This window comes from Pseudopodoces humilis, chromosome 3 (assembly GCF_049639895.1).
Source record: "Pseudopodoces humilis isolate 2021_Gansu_Grassland_sample_001 chromosome 3, ASM4963989v1, whole genome shotgun sequence".
In the NCBI taxonomy this organism is placed as follows: domain Eukaryota; kingdom Metazoa; phylum Chordata; class Aves; order Passeriformes; family Paridae; genus Pseudopodoces; species Pseudopodoces humilis.
The window spans coordinates 111,572,168-111,588,712 of NC_142202.1; the positions used below are offsets into that span (position 1 = coordinate 111,572,168).

At 41.5% G+C, this 16,545-nt stretch overlaps 1 protein-coding gene across 1 annotated transcript in view; it reads left to right on the forward strand.

The window, feature by feature from the left end:
- RP1L1 (RP1 like 1) overlaps positions 1–16,545 on the forward strand; it is a 44,445-nt gene that overhangs the window by 12,480 nt on the left and 15,420 nt on the right. The window contains exon 2 of the mRNA XM_088052635.1: positions 5,091–5,748. Within this exon, the coding sequence (XP_087908761.1) occupies positions 5,110–5,748 (639 nt within the window). The 5' untranslated portion in view covers positions 5,091–5,109. The remainder of the gene's footprint in view (positions 1–5,090; positions 5,749–16,545) is intronic.

The window sequence follows — 16,545 nt, forward strand, 5'->3', positions numbered from 1 at the left end:
TGTCTTGGTCAGACCACAAATACTTCTTGTTAATTAAGATCCCTTTGATATTTAAAAAATATTTTTCTTCATCAAAAAGAGCACATGAAAAATTGAAATGAGCTTTTTTTAGAAACACATGGTTAAATCTTCAAACTGATCCATCTTCCTAGCTAGAAACTCTCACCTACTCTGGGAAAAATTCCACATGAAATAATTTTGTTTATGATTTTCCAGGAAGACAAACCTAGAGTTTTCAACCAGCTGCATTCCAAATGTTAGTGGTGGTCTGTAATTTTTTTCTTCCGTCTGAAAGAAATTACTTTGCAGAAGTAGAAGCTAAAATTACTTGTATGAGAGGAGAAATTTCCAGAAAAATTCTGCAACCTGATTAATCAACTAAAGTCATAAAAAATTTGACACTGGGACTGTTCAGGCGAGAGGAAAGATGCAGGTTTTAGTATTAAGTGGGATTAATGAGCTGTCACTGCTGGATGCGATGGATTCTTGATAATGTAATGTATTTAAACCAAGTCTGGAAGCTCCTCTTAAAGGCCTTGAACAGTGGTTACAGACCTGGTGCTCAGCTCATGGAGTCACATTCCCTGACAGATCTCCTGCCTTGGCTCAGGCACCTTCTGGATTCCTCTGCTTCATCTACACCCCCAAGAGAGAGGAGGAGGAAAAGAAACTTTCCCAGATAAGAGTAGTGCAAGGGACACTGATGTGAACAGATGTTAATGCTGCAAGTGAAGGGGCCCTCCAGGAGAGCTGGAGAGGGACTGGGGACAAGGGATGGAGGGACAGGACACAGGGAATGGCTTCCCAGTGCCAGAGGGCAGGGATGGATGGGTTATGGGGAAGGAATTGTTCCCTGTGAGGGTGGTGAGGCCCTGGCACAGGGTGCCCAGAGAAGCTGTGGCTGTTCCTGGATCCCTGGAAGTGTCCAAGGCCAGGTTGGAGCAAGCTGGGATAGTGGGAGGTGTCTCTGGCCATGGCAGCATGTGGAATGAGAGGGTCTTTAATGCCCCTTCCAACCCGAACCATTACATTAGGTTTTGGCTAAGGGGTCACACAGCTTCCCCTGTGTGAATTCCAGCAACAGAGGTTTGATAGGGTTGAGAAGTCCAGGACTTCCCTGCCTGGTACACTTTAATCTTCTTGAGAATTCATTTCAGACTCTGATGGGAAATTGAAAAACAGGGACCAGCGCCCTGGCACAGCCCTGAGTGTGAAGAAAAGCCTCCATGAGGGGTTCAGTCTTTCCCATGGATGGACTCTACACATTTTCCTGTAGAGCTGTGACCTCTTATACTCAGTGCAAACCCACAAAGAGGTGACCTTGGTCCTCTGGGTCAAGGATCCCACAGGAATGGCCTCTGGACCCTCAAAGATGCATCCACAGCCGGAAAGCAGTGCTGTACAAAGAGGACTGTAACAGTTCCTACACTGATATTACATTTAGAAGATTCCTGCTAAGAATCTGAGATGTAAACCTTGCTGAAATTATTCTTGCAGGATCCCCAAATCCCCGCCCTCGTAATAGAAGCCCTTTAGGACCCTGATTTCTCTGCATGTAATTTGTTTCTACAAAAGAATATGCTTGGTGCTGGGAGAGAGGAAGGTGCACAGGCTGTGTAAGTAATCACAGAATCACAGTCACTAAGGTTGCAAAAGACCAACCAAGATCATCAGGTCCAATCTTCAATAATTTCAGTCCATGCAGGAGTGAGATTTCTCACTGATTTTGTACCTAAATCCAACTGTTTTTTTTTTTGTTGTTGTTTTTGTACGTGTCTTTTTTTGCGAGTAGAAACTGAAAGACAAAATAGGAAGGCTCTTACAGGTTTTACTGTTCTTTTATTTATTCTTAGAGGAATTATGAGCAAACAAGCGATTTCCCATTATTTGTCATCCACGTGTTTATCTGCCCATATTTCATGCTCAAATCTCAATGATCCAGCTGTTGAGCATCATTCTGAGATGTGACTTTGACATCTGCCATGAAATTGAAAATGTTGGGGTTAGGGCTCTCCAGACTTTCCTGTTAATATTTCCCTGAAAAAGCTGTCATGGTGTTATCTCTGTCCTGAGTATGGGACTATCCACCAGGTGAGAAGAGACAGATCCACACAAATCCTTCAGAGCCACCATCATCTTTACTCCAGTCCCATGGATTTACCTGGAGTTGCCAAAAACAAGATTCCAAAGTGTTTTAGTGAGTGGATCAGGAAAATTTTCCAGGTCTCTGCAGGCCTGTATTTAAGAGAGGAATATACTTTGGATTGCATTTCCAGTTGTAGTGGTGTGATTTCGGAGCGGAGTCAGATTGTTACATGGACACGAGGAAAAGAGGGATTGGACAAACTGTGGCTAAAGCCCCAGTGGATTTGAGAGCCTCCTCCAGCAGCTTAGGTGGCTTTTCTTTCTATCCTTAGCAACACAGCCCTGCTTAACCCTCCAAGCTGTGGTCAGTCATTTTGAGGCCAGGTTGATTGACAGCAGGTAACCTGTTAACATTTTTTTCCCTGCCTTTTCCAGTGTGTTTGATCCTGTAGGTGGCTGGCTGGATGTGTTGCTTTCCTAAATTATTATTATTTGGTTGATTTTATTTTTAATCCCTTGGATATTCTGTAAGAAAAAGCCATCTTGAGCCAGAGGGATGAAGTATTTCAATGTAAGTACAAAAATATCCATTTAGGCTTTTCTTATTTCTCTAAAAAGGTGTATTTGGGCAAGGTGAGCATTTTCCTTTGCAGATTAACAGTAGAATTGCTTCCAACTCTGACCCTTCAAATGGATAATATTAAACTTTTCTGTATGGGAACTGCTTATATTTACTTTTTTGAAGGGGAATTATGGCTTTGTAAGAGCAGGTCTGACAGACCCTCTAGGCTGAGGTGGGTAATCAGCTCTATCACCCAAAACTCAAGGAATAATATTCCTTTAAATTAGTCATCCCATAACAATCCAACCAAATTATTCCCCAAGAAAAGTAGTATTGGGAAAGCGCATTATGACTTGTCCTGTATTTCATTTTTTCCTGTATTTCTTACAATATGATTTAAAAACCTGAAAAATGTCCAATAAATCCTTGGGAAGCAGTTTAGATTTCTGGGAATGCAGTCAGCATATTGTGGATCACCATTTGTCCAGTGACTACAATTTGGATAATGGATTTGTTTGGAAATGATGCTGTCACTGTTTGAAAGCTCCAGTGTGGGGCTTGTGGAGAAAAAGTTGAACCCACCTTTCTGGAAGCTGTTGGAAAATAGAGAAATAAGATATTTCTTCCCTGGAAATGATGAGTTGGAGTAATGGATTGACCTTTAATTGGGAAATAAATAAGTGAATAATTGCTCGGTGAAACGTGTATGTGGAAAGAATAAATCATACTGAAATCTTTGGGGTGTGCCTGGGTGTACAAAAGGAGGGATTTGTCACAATAATGGTTTTTTAAATGATGCCTAATGTCTTTTCTCACCTAGCTGAGCTCAAACTTCCATTTATTGGAACATTTTCTGTAGTACAACGTGCAGAGATATTGCACTTGAGGGTACTGTGGTAAGAATATAGTGGTTTTGTTCTAAAATGTAGAGAAATTCAGCATTTACAGCTTTTTGAATGCCGCAGCAGAGACAAAATTCCCATTAATGGCAGTGGTCACCAAACTGATTCTCCAAAGAATAAATTGTTATTATCACAATTATTCAAACTAGAACTTCATTCAGCTGCTGCAGGAGAGGTAACCAGGAGCAAACTGAAAGCACCATTTCATTATAAATACATTTACTGGTTTCTAATTCATTCGTGAGCACTAAAAAAAAATTCCTTTCTTGTAAGATATTTTTTGAAAGTTACCATAGAAAACTGATACCAACTAAGAACAGAATTTAGAAAATAAATTGTACGTAAGTGTTTGTGGCCAGAACCCTCTTCTGCAAGTTAAAATTCTGCTGATTCCTTACTAACAATTTAAATTATTTCCTATCTGAGAGCAGATAAATGACCTGAAGATGATATATCTAGGTGCCATCTACTCCATTGAAGTCTGAGTAATTCACTCAGAGCAAACTGGGGCTCATGTTCATGAAAAAAATGTATTGTGCTCATTACAGCCAATATTTTAGCAGTTGGAAAAATATTGTTAACTCTTTTATTTTTTCATGTGAAAATCAAAGTGTCTTCTTTTTTGGGCATAATAGTTCATTCCATGGGAGGTCTGAATTTTTTAGCAACTGGTTTCCATGACAGTGGATTTGACAAGAGCAAGTAATAGAGTCTTGTCTTCATCAGGACAATGACATTAAAACCATTTGTGTTCCAAATGTGGCATGCAACCACCAGACTGAAACACCAAAATCAGTTTATCTTTTAAAGTGAAGGACACCAACAAAAACTGGGCAGATGATCCCAACCAATCTCCATTTTTCCCACTCTTTAGCAGAACCAAGTTTTGTAGCTCTGTTTTGTATCTCGTGCTATTTGTTATTTGTTTGCATAACTGCCTGAAATTTTTCATCCAGAACTCAGCACATAATGGCATGGCCTGTTCTAAAACCAGACTGCTCTGCCCCTCAGTGAGCTCAGGACTGATTGTGTGCTACAAAGTGTAATCACAACTTGAAGAAATTCTGCTTTGTTTTGGTTTATGTTATGCTCCAGTCCATGGGGTTAAGGGGTTACATGAGAATCTCAGTGCTGTGCTTGTAAAAATAAAGCTGAAGTAATCACTGGCTCTGATAATCTCGCAAAAAACCTCAAAAATATAAGCAAGGAAGACACAAAACTCCAAAGGACAGCAATGCACTTTTTGTGGGTTTTGCCTGGGGTCTGACTCATGCTTTTTGTGCCTCAGGGGTGACTGACAGTGACTGGATTCCCACTGGAATCTGCAGGCCCAGGAAGGTTTGACTGTGAGGAGCAGGGATATGGACGCTCTTCTCGCTGTGCTTCCCTGTATCTGCCTGATCCATTAATTCCTAAGGGTTGTTGGTACAATCTGCTCATGATGGAGCTGTTGTGAGGAGCACAAACCTTGCTCCCACACCAGTCAGGCTCTGATCCTTCCTGACTCAAACAAACCACTCTGTTTTTCCTTCTCTTTGTAGTTATCTTTAAGCAAGAGGGATGACTCAGGTGCCTGCTGACTACCTGTCAACCACCAGCTCCTACAACTATGAGCCACCCCTCCCCTCCGTGGCTCGGGCCAGCACCCTCACCAAGGTCCCTCCAGCCAAAAAAATAACCTTCTTCAAGAGTGGAGACCCTCAGTTTGCAGGAGTCAAGATGGCCATCAACCAGCGGAGCTTCAAGAGCTTCAACGCGCTCATGGATGACCTCTCCCATCGGGTCCCGCTGCCGTTTGGGGTCCGGACCATCACCACCCCACGAGGAATACACTGCATCAGTGAGCTGGACCAGCTGGAGGACGGAGGCTGCTACCTGTGCTCCGACAAGAAGTACGTGAAGCCCATCAGCATCACCTCTGGGGGACACAGGCCGGCCCCGCCACGGAACAGTCGCCCCTCCAGCACCATAAGGAGAGCGGCTCAGGAGGGAAAGCTGGAAGATTATTCCACACCTTTCACTCACCATGGCCCCAGAATACCCAAGAAAATTACTCTGGTTAAGAACGGGGAAAGTGGATTTCGGCGCTCCATCATCCTGAACCGCAGAAATGCCCGGAGTTTCAAAACGCTCCTGGATGAGATCACAGAGATTCTGCAGTTCCCAGTGAAGAAGCTCTACACTGTTGATGGGAAGAAGGTAAATATCTCTGGTGCTGCTCAATTGTTCAAACAGGAGTCATCACCTTCCTTGGGATGCAAATCCTTTAGTTCATAGCTCCAAAGGTTTATCCACATTACCTTAATCCTCCTGGCTTTGTTACATTAATTGCTTCCCCATTCATTTCACAATAGTTTGATGCAGAAGAATCATGTTCAGCCACTCAAGAACTTCATGCCAAATATTGTTTGGAGTCAGTAGGAGGTTTAATGTTTTTGCAGTCAGATATAAAACCCCTTCTAGTTACAGTGTTTCTCATCTTTTTTTTGGGAGCCATGTCCCAACAGAGGTTCAGCTTTTCCATACGTGACCACTGGGTATGGAAATTCAACAGAACAGGGGGACCTTTGGTTGCCCACAGAACAGGGTTCTGCTCATCCTGTGGGATCCTCAACAGAGAAAAGATAAGATAACTGATGATGATAAGATGATATGATAACCAACTAATGCATAAAAAATTAAGGTTTGAGTGGGATCAAGAAACGCTTTTGTATTGATGAATTAGTGAATCTGCTGTGGGGGGAATTCTTATAATAAATTCAGGGCATGGTAACCCCTTAATTCTTCTGTACCCAAAGGAATTTCCTGGCAAACCTGAGATTTTCCTGACTTCTTCTCCATCTCTTTTTAGCTAACTAAGCCTTTACCTCCATTTTTTTGAAAGAATCCCATGGGTTATCCTGACTTGTCTCTGTCCCTGCAGTGAATGGAGATTTCCCAGCTCCTTTGCCACTTTTCCCACCTTTACAGGGCTGAGTGCCAGCTCCTCAGCGGCAAAAACACAACCACTTGTGGTGTCACTTTCTGAACCAGGTGACTGAAATGACCTGCCTTCAAACAACCCGTTATCCAGGAGGGGAAAAAATGCAGGAATATTTTGCAATAAGCTCATTTTTACCTGGCACAAGGAGAGGAATGTGCAGTAGGAAGGGGAGAGGGAGGGGATAATTTCGGCCATCCTTCCTGTTGGAAGCACCGTGTCTTATCACAGAGCTTTCTGATATTCCCACCAGTCTGGAAAGAGCTTCCAACCAAACCAAATCCTGCTGCCAAGATATTTTATAATCTATGGATAGCTAACTTATTTTGCCACTGATTTCTCCAGTTTTCAAGACTTGGACTCCTGCTCAGTCCAGACCGACATAATAATCTTGTGAACTGATAGCAACTTTCTCTTTAATTTTTGAGAATTTTCACTGATTTCTCTGAAGAAAAGTTTTGCCTTCTACTTCTTAGTGCAGGCTTAACGTTCCCCTTGTAATTCCTAAATGAATTCCCCACAATTTTCCTTCTAGTCATTATAAGCACCAATATTTTAGGTGGGATATGAGCTAAATATGCACTCTGTAAACACAAATCTTCAACTCAGTGGTCTTGGAGGTCTTTTCCAACCTTTCCATGTTTTCCATCAGCAGAAATATGGATGTGGGTCAAACACTATCATTTAATCCCTCCAAGGTCCCTTCAGATTCTATTTTTTTAATATGAAAATTTTCATTACTGTTTTGTCAATAAATAGTTGATTTTCATACCTTAATAATTCTATTTACATTCCTTTAATTCCTGTGCAGAATATCACAGTGATAAGTAATGAGGGGTCCAACCTCAACAACATCATCATCTTCCACATAATTAGGAGATATGTGATTATTAATACCTCTCCTGGGAATCTTTTACTCTTTTAGTGAGTTTTTGGCCATTATTAATTTTAGTAACTTACCTCCAGCTTTCAAACTGTTCACCACTGTTCATTTAACAAACATTCCTATTAGGGCTTCCTGTTACTCTGGGCTTGGGTGCAAAGCATTTACACCACAAAAAATTTCACTCTGCTTTGGATTTTCCAATCTTTTCCTTTCACATGGATTCTCTAAACTATCTCTGTTCTTCTTCTGAGTTTTTTGGTCATAGCTCAGCTTCAAGACCTCTGTTTTTGATACACAGCTGGCTGTATCTGAGTTTTCAGATATAATTGTTTCACTGAGGAGTGAAAATTGTGAATTCAATGCACAATTTTGAGCTTTCCTGAAATAACCTCCTTCCACTGGTGCTGGGGTTCAATTTTAACTGTGCATCTTATCTTCATACTTAAATTTGAATTTTCAGTTAAAGACAGTGGGAAGAAGCTTCCATTCTTCCATGATCATTCAAAGGTGTCTGGATGTTTCGTGTTTCTTGGGTATTTCCTTTTCTTCTTGCATTATTCTCTTTGAAGAATAATTAAAATTCTCTTTAAATAATTTTGTAAACTTCTTTTATCCCAATTATCTATGTAATTTTTTCCCCCATGACTTAGGACAGAGATCTTTCTGGGATAGAGGGCTGGGATTGAGTGGAACAGTAACTTTTGAAATTTATTCCCATATTTTGACAGGTTAGCAGAATAATTTGTGAGCAATGCATCTGGACTACTGATGGACTGACTTCATATTTGCCTGGCTCAGAATAACAAAATTCACATCATTTAATAGCAGGTTCACAATGTCTCTTTTTCAGCCAGTTTTTCCTAGAATTCTTGAAAACCAAAAAAAAAGAAAAAAAATATAAAAAAAAGGGGAAAAATCTGTCCTACAGGTCAATCAATCCTCCATCAACGGAAGTTATGTTCACAGACCTCAGAGTGTTTGCTTTCCAATCTCCTTTTGTTTCTTCTACTACTGTAATTCCAGATCTAAACTTAAATCCTAAAATTAATTAAATCACCTCTGTCCCAGTGGCTCTGTTTTGATCTGCTTCATTTTCATATTCTTACCATTTTGATGAATAAATTCAGGACACTTTGAAATTACAAATCTTTATGTGGGTATAGATTTATACACACATGGAACAGGTTTGTTTTTTGTTCCTTTCATGGAGTATTGATTTGAGAAAAGTGATTTCTTCCTTTTGTAGTCCACAAATTTTCCCAGTAAACCTCTAAGTTTAATTCAATCATAACTCAAAAGTAATTCATAGAATCTGAGAATTTTAAAGCCCTGATTCTCATGGAAGTACATGCAAATTTGTTCTATTGGTATTTACATATTTGCTTTTTCATTCTAACTCCTGAATCCTTGAGTGAGGTGAAACCAGTATTTTTAATCCTAAACATCAAGCAGATTTCCTACTAGGAAATCATAGTCCCATTGAAGTAGGTGTGAAGTGTTTGTACACTCATTTAATCAGGGCAAATAGCCTGTTTTCCCAGATTAACCAAGATTTTTCTTGCCTAGAAATTGAATCACTATGGGACTGGAGAAAAATTTAGTTCAGTTTTAGGTAAGCAAAATCAGTTAAACTTTCAGCAAGAAAAGAAATGTAAATCATGTTGGTTTTTTTTTCAGGTCAAGCTACTTGTTGGTGTTTTCCAGGTGATTAACTAGAAATAATTGGATTAACTGCCCAAATAGAGAAATTTGCTATTTAGGTCAACATTGACACACAATTAACTGGCCAGTGAAACTCTATGCACATTTCCCATTTCTAAAATATAGACAATCCTGGACACAATTCATGAATTCATCTAAATCTGATTTTTTATGAGGCATTTGGGATGAGGGGACATTTTGCTTGTTGGACCCTCTTTATTAATTATAGAACATAGGAAGACTGACTGAGACTAGTAAATTAAGCTAGGCCAAGTTTTCATATACTAGTTACAAAGTACTACAGATGTTTAGATATTGGCAAACACAAATACTGGACTTTACATCCATTAGCTGATGAGACTGTTGGAAACCACATATTTCCTAGTTTTTACTGAGAACATCAGTTCTATGCTAAAAAAAGAACCAGGTGTGCAGATATCTCAATAAAAAGAAAAATTGGTTAGGTTATCTGCTCCATCAAATGACCTTTCAACTCCGTTCTGGGAAGTTTTTATACCACATAGTGGGTTTTCTTCCTCATGGTCTAAACCACAGGAATGCACCTCTGTTCAGATCCCCACCACCCGCCTCTGGAGAGGGAAGGATGTCTCTGGGGGCAAAGAGACAGAGATCACAGAAAGGGCAGAAATCCTCCTAAGCTGTAAGAAATTACGTGTAGCGTGATGAGGCAGCGACAGAGGATTTCCCTTACAAATGGCAACTATCCAGGGCCCACCAGCTGAATAGTCATTAAGACTTCGTTAAGTCACAGGAACCCAGCACCATGACTGTGTCCAGGCACAGATGTCCTGATTTCTGAATCACTTGGCCTTCCTTTTACTGGCTGTGCTAAATTAAAACAAGAACCGAATCAAACTCTTAAAATCCATCGTTCCTCCTCACATGGCGTTTGAAACCACACTGTGAGATGGCAAATAGTCTACATAGTTTATGGCTACTGGTGGCAATTACCAAGAGCAGCTCAAATGGGATTTATCAGCCCTCAGAAGAGTTTTCCAGGGGATGTGGCCAGTTTTATGTTCGTTGGAGTGAGGCCAAGGCTGAGATGTTTTTTTTGTTTGGGCGCACTCAAGGCTGACCGTAAGTTGTTACATTTAATGAGTGAATCTGATCCGGTTTTGTTGTGTGGAAAGGTCGAGTGGAAGACCAGAAAGACTCGATTTTGCCTCAGATTCTGCAAGTGAGAACGTTGCAGAAGGAGCACTGTGTGCCACCAAATTTCCTTGAAGGATCAGAGAATTGCTGTGTGGGTTAATCAGGGGAGCAATCATGAGTTAAGGAATGTTTCCTCAGGCACCACGAGCTGGAGACTGTAAAGGATTAGTTATTAGAAACATCTTGGGGTAAGAACCCTCAGTTTTCTCCTGTGTTTGTGTGCAATTTGGCACAGGTTGTACTTAGACAAGACCAACCATTCTGGGGCAAATCAAGCCATCTTTGACCATGTCCCAGTCTTGGAGAAAGACAGAATGGTCCAAATGAAGTGACTCCTTCCCTTGTGTATCTTCCCAGTCTCCAGCAAGATGTAGGATAAGACCTTCAGCCCAAAGCAGCACGATGAGCCCTCACAGCTATTCCAGTAGCCAGGAGAATATCAGAGCACAGACTCTGGCCCCAAATGACACAGCCTGTGGATAATCACACTTTTTAGCACCCAAAATAGGGTCTAATTCCCACAGGGGTGGCCATGCTCAAGCCACTTCTTAGAAAAGCTCCCTGGCATGTGTTAACTCCCACATCCCACCATCCCAGGAATTGCTTGGGAGAGTGCCAGTTGATCCAGGCTTTAAGTGCCCTAAAGACCACTCTAAGATGCGTGGAAGAGGCAACACCGTTCCAATGCCCTCAATCCAGAATTGACTTAATTTAGCAGTAAAGACAAAACTTTTATTTTTAGAGGTTATTAGCCAAGCTGGTGGCCTAGCTATTATTACTAAGTAGTTCTTGATAATGACTGTATTTACAGCGACCTAGGGGTGCAAGGCCAGGAAACAGGCTTGTCTGACATATTTCCTGACTCAGATTTACACATCCATAGAGCCATTCCTAGGACATCTGTAGGCTGCCCGCAGGCATCCTCTCGGCCACTCATGTTTGGGCTCTCTACCAAGCTCATCTGTCTTAATGACAGGTGTCATCAAGACCATGATGGAAGTGCGGGAGGAAAACGGGATACATGGAGGCAGATAAGCTGGTTTAAAATGTGGTATGTATATAAACAGTGAGAGAAGAGAGGTGATAATTTGCCTCCGTGGGATCGTTAATTTTCTGGTTGCACGTTGATGAATTCACTGTGACGCTCGGTTTCTGTGCTCAGGTATGAAGTACTGCAACCAATTCCAGCCCCTGATCTGGAGCAAACCGTTGTTATCAAGCGAGCTGTGCCACTTTTCCACCCACCACGTGTGTGACTCATGGTCTAAAAACAAACCACAGGTTTCAGGTTTGATATTCTCTGATTCTGTGCCAAAACCACAATGACTCCAACGAGATTTACACAAGCGATCTGTAAACCTCAGCAAAACTTTCCATGAACCTCATCCACAAGAAGATTCATATCCAGGTGTGTTTTGTGAACCTTTGAGATGCCCTGAGATCATCTGGCTGGGTGCCTTACAAGGTAGAGTTAAAGGGACCCCGTGTTTAGCGACTTTCTTATCTAGCATGCAGCAAATCTGATACTTTCTTATCTAACATACACCAAATGCAGATGATTCCTTTAGCCTGAGGAGGTTTTGTTCTTTCAGTAATAGTGGAGCAAAGTGCTATTGCTTTCTAATCCTTTTGAATTTAATCCAGGGCAAAGACTTTTCCAATAATGTTATTGAGTGTATGCAATACTCATTGGAATATCCTGAGCTGGAAGGGATTCCCAAGGATCATGCAGTCCAACTCCTGGCCCTGCACAGGGCATCCCAAAAATCCCACAATGTGCCTGAGAGTGTCGTCCAAACACTCCTAGAGCTCTGGCAGCCTTGCTGGTATGACCACTAATATTTCCTAATTTTTCTTAATAGCAATTTAGAAAATTCTACCACTCATTTAACTTGTCCTTATGGACTTCAATTATACAACCAAAAGCTTCTTCCATGCTATGGATACCTCCTACAACTATTTTTGGCATTTCTGTATTTTCCCCAGAACAAACTATTTTGTTTTTAAATGCAAGTGGTTTTGGAAAAAAAAAAAAAAAGAGGAATTGAATTTTTATAGGTACAATTTTGTCACATTTAGGTTTTTTCCGTCTTCAACAAATTTTAGAAAGTACTTAGAAGAAAATTACTTCTATAGTTACCAACATATAGAAGCTTAGACCTCTGGAAAGATTGTAGATGGTTAAAGAAGAGACAAAACACCCCAGACTTATAAAATGCAGATTTGTCAATGCAACAAAGGGCACAAAAGTGCATAACAGTAATTTAAACTTGATATAAAAATCCTGTATGGGGGTTTTGTTTATGAAAAAATGTACTGAGCCAATAAAACCAGCTCTATTCAGTAACAGGTAAATTGTGGGGAAAAAATCAGGATCCATCAGAAAAGGTTGTGTTACAAAATATTTTATGAGAAATGTAAAGCTTTTCCTGTTAATGGTTCTCTTTATAGTTCAGAAAAGGAGCACTAAATAAAAGTGGACTTCAGGAGAGTAAGATTTGTCACCATGATCTCTCTATTTATTAATTTGCTGAGAGTACAAAAAATAGTGGAATTCCACCCTCTCCTGGAAAAACTGTGAATTTTCTGTAAGTACTTTCAGTAGAAATTGCTGTTTCTTCAAAGAATTTTCACAGGAAAGTCTGTAGGTTTTTTTTCAAAGGGAAATTAGATTTTACAAATGAAAACTTGGGAGCCTTTATCCAGTAAAAGGAGAGGAAAAGAGAGGATTTTTACATTTGCATCAATTTTCTTCTTCCTTTTGGGCCTTGAACACGGAATTCAAAGGATTCTGCTGCAACTCTTAGCAAGTTTTGGAAGTAGAAGCAAAAACCTTCCCACTTTACCCATTTGTACCATGGATTTTCAAAATGAGAGTGAAACCTGGACTCAATAACAAAAAATAATACTCAATTAAACCAAAATTTTCAGCTGAATGTGTCTCTCTCTGTGCCCAGAGTTTCTGGAGCCCGCAGATTTTACGAGACATCCAAGATGGGAAAACCATGGATCAATTCCCTATGGATCTGTGAGCTTGATTCAGGAGGGTTTATATCCTTAATTCCATCTCCTAGAGATAACTGGAGCAAAACTTTGTCCTTCCCTCCTTCCCCCACAATTTCCAACTGGAATACCTTCTCATCCATGATGTAAATATTCTCCATATGAAAGGAGTGAGTTTTGACAACTTTTCTGGTCATAGGGAAAAGCTTGAGCTCCCAAAGTTGGATCCTTCCCACAGACTCAGCCACCACAAGACTGAGCACAAGAACCAAATGTTTCACATTTTTCAAGGCATGTCAATTTTTAAGCTAATCCTGCCCCAGGAGAGGATCAGAGCAGGCTCTCAGGGTGGAGTGGATGTTACTCTGACTCATCATTTTCAAATGCTGATGTTGGATGGACCAGATCTAATGAACCCAATGCCAAAGGTGGGGGACTCTGATTTCAGCCAGAAGGTGACAAACATCAGCAGCGAAACTCTTCTAGAAAGGCCGTCCTCTGTTCTCAGTCGAAATTTGCGCCTTTAACAGCAGTTTGCTCTTTCTCTGGCTGCTTCACAGCTTGAACAGTGGAAGACCTAATTTTGAGATGACAGGGTGGGTGAGGAGAGAGAAAAGGCCATCAAAACTGATAAGGCCAGTGTGTTGTGGAGATCTTCCCAAATCAATCCAGCACTTTGTGAAGTCCTTGGGAAGCCTCCCATCGTCTTCATCAGGAACCAGCTCATCCTGCACAGTGGCAGGACTGGTGGCACCCCTCACACAATCAAAACTTCCAAACTGAACCAGACTAGAAATCACTTTTCTTCCCATTTTTAGCCTCTTCACCTGTTTCTTAAAAACACACTTTCTCCGTGCCCTTATTTTCCCCATCAATCCTCTTCCCCTTTTCCCATGAGGTGTTTCTCTTCTGCTGCTACCCAAGTGATTTCCAACAGCCAACTGATTTTCTCATTGCAGTATTTCTCTTGGAATGATGGAAGAGTTGTTAATCCAAAGTATTTTTAGGGCAAAACCTAGAATATTTTTTTATATGTGTGCAAAGTGTCATGCTCAGGGAAAAATCGTCTGTGAGTACTCCAGGAAAAGCTGCCAGCAGAGCAGTAGTTACACGTGATCTTTGCCTGTGCTTGACTAAGATAGCAGAGCAGGGCATTATTGTTTTTTTCCTCTCTCTTTCACATGTTTTATTTGTCTCTGAGTGCTTCCTGTCCTTCCAAAACTCTCATTTTTTAATGCATCTTTACACTCTGGGCAAACCTGAAAGCTGAATAGGTCATGTCTGTAAGAATCTAGAGGATGCTGATGTTTGGAGAAATGTTGGAATGGCAAATTATTCTACACTGCTGTATTTCAGCATATGGAGCACTGGATTTGCCCATATTCTCATTAAATAAGCATCAAAGAAGGGCAGCAGCTTGAAATTTGTGTTTAACAAACCACCTGCTCTTACAAGAGCCCTGAACACTGGAATCTATCCTGATTCATCTATCTTCCTTTGATAAAAGAAGGTTTTGGGATGAGCCTTCCAGTACCTGAAGGGAGCCTACAAGAAGGATGAAGAGAAACTTTGGACAAGGACATGGAGTAACAGGACACAGGGAATGGCTTCTCACTGCCAGAGGGCAGGGATGGATGGGATATTGGGAAGGAATTGTTCCCTGGGAGAGTGGGGGGGCCCTGGCACAGGGTGCCCAGAGAAGCTGTGGCTGCCCCTGGATCCCTGGAAGTATCCAAGGCCAGGCTGGATGGGGCTTGGAGCAACCTGGGATAGTGGGAGGTGTCCCTGCCCATGGCAGGGGTAGAACTGGATGATCCTTGAAGCCCTTTCCCACCCAAACCATTCCATGATTCTCTGTAGATTTGGGGACCTGATATTTAATTTAGTTCAAGAATCCATGTGAGTTTTGGTTTGGGAAGATGCAAGGGATGCTGTGTCCTCTCTTCTGGACTAATAATTTGGATGTTAAAATTTCCAGAGGATTAGATCCCTTTCCATGCAGTATTTCCTCGCCCTATGCTCAGTATTACCTCTTGTTTTATGTTCCTCCTGGTGACAAGGAAGAGCCTTCTGACCCCTGCCAAAGCTAGAGAAAGGGAGGACAAGTCGTGCACTTCCTGATCTCTTCCTCCTCCTTTTCTTCCACTGCTTTGCTAATTTGTATGTGGGCATGGAGTGGCAACACCCCATGATTCACCTTCTGACCACGGATTACCCAGCCACTCCCCAGAAGAACCACTTTCTAATTCCTCCGGTGCAAAATTTGGGGAAGGGAAGGGCAAATGGGTTCTTTGCATGAATAAAATGCAAAATCCATTATCGTTAAACCACGATACATCAGTTCGGAGCCTGGATGCCTCCGGATTGGATGTGGCACAACCACAAAACAGGGCTGTTCACACTCCAAGGAGGCATCAATGGGAATGGAAGACAAAACGGAGCAGCTGGAAGAGCTCTGTGAGAGGAGGCAGTGAGACAGCACAGGCCATGGACTCAGCCCATTGGCCTGTTCCTCAGTGGGTGTGTTTCCAGACTTTCCTGTTTCTCCCATGCATTTCTGCACTCCTTTGGAAGGTGGATTAGTTTATAGGCTCGTCCTCTGAACCATGTCTCGCATTATTTCCACATTCTGTCTAAGTCTCTGATGTCTTTGGTTGGCTGGCAGCCAGCAGAGGCAGAGTAAGGGGTCTCCTTCACTCTGCCTTCATCAGAAACTGGTATTTGTGTTCAGCTTCTGAGGTGAGCAAGGCTGAGTGGTTCTTTTTCCTCTGGGAAGAGTCAGAGGGTGGCATGTTCTCCACAACAACCAGCTGCTTCTGTGTTTTAGAGGAGTTATGTTTGCCTTACTTCTGTATAGGTATTGATGACATTTTACTATTGTGCTGCAGTAACACCTAGAGGTCCTTGCTGAGATCACAGCAGATGGTGGGTCCTGAGCAGCAGAATTAATGGAGACAATCCATCCTCAACAGATAGCAGCTAGACTGGAAAAAAAAGGGTGTTTCAGAAGAGAGGATGTGTTTTCATTTACACCTCACTTGTACTGACCTTTCCAGTGGAAGTTTAATGTCTGTAAATCATTTTTATTGGAAAGAACATCGAGTTTTTTTGACCAATCCATAAATGCCATATCCCACTGGGGAAGGGAGTTTCTCTGGTGGGGAATAATGAATCATAAATCACAGAATTGTTTGAGTTGCAAAGGGCCTTAAAGATTATCTTGTTCCACCCCCTGCCACCTTCCACCTGA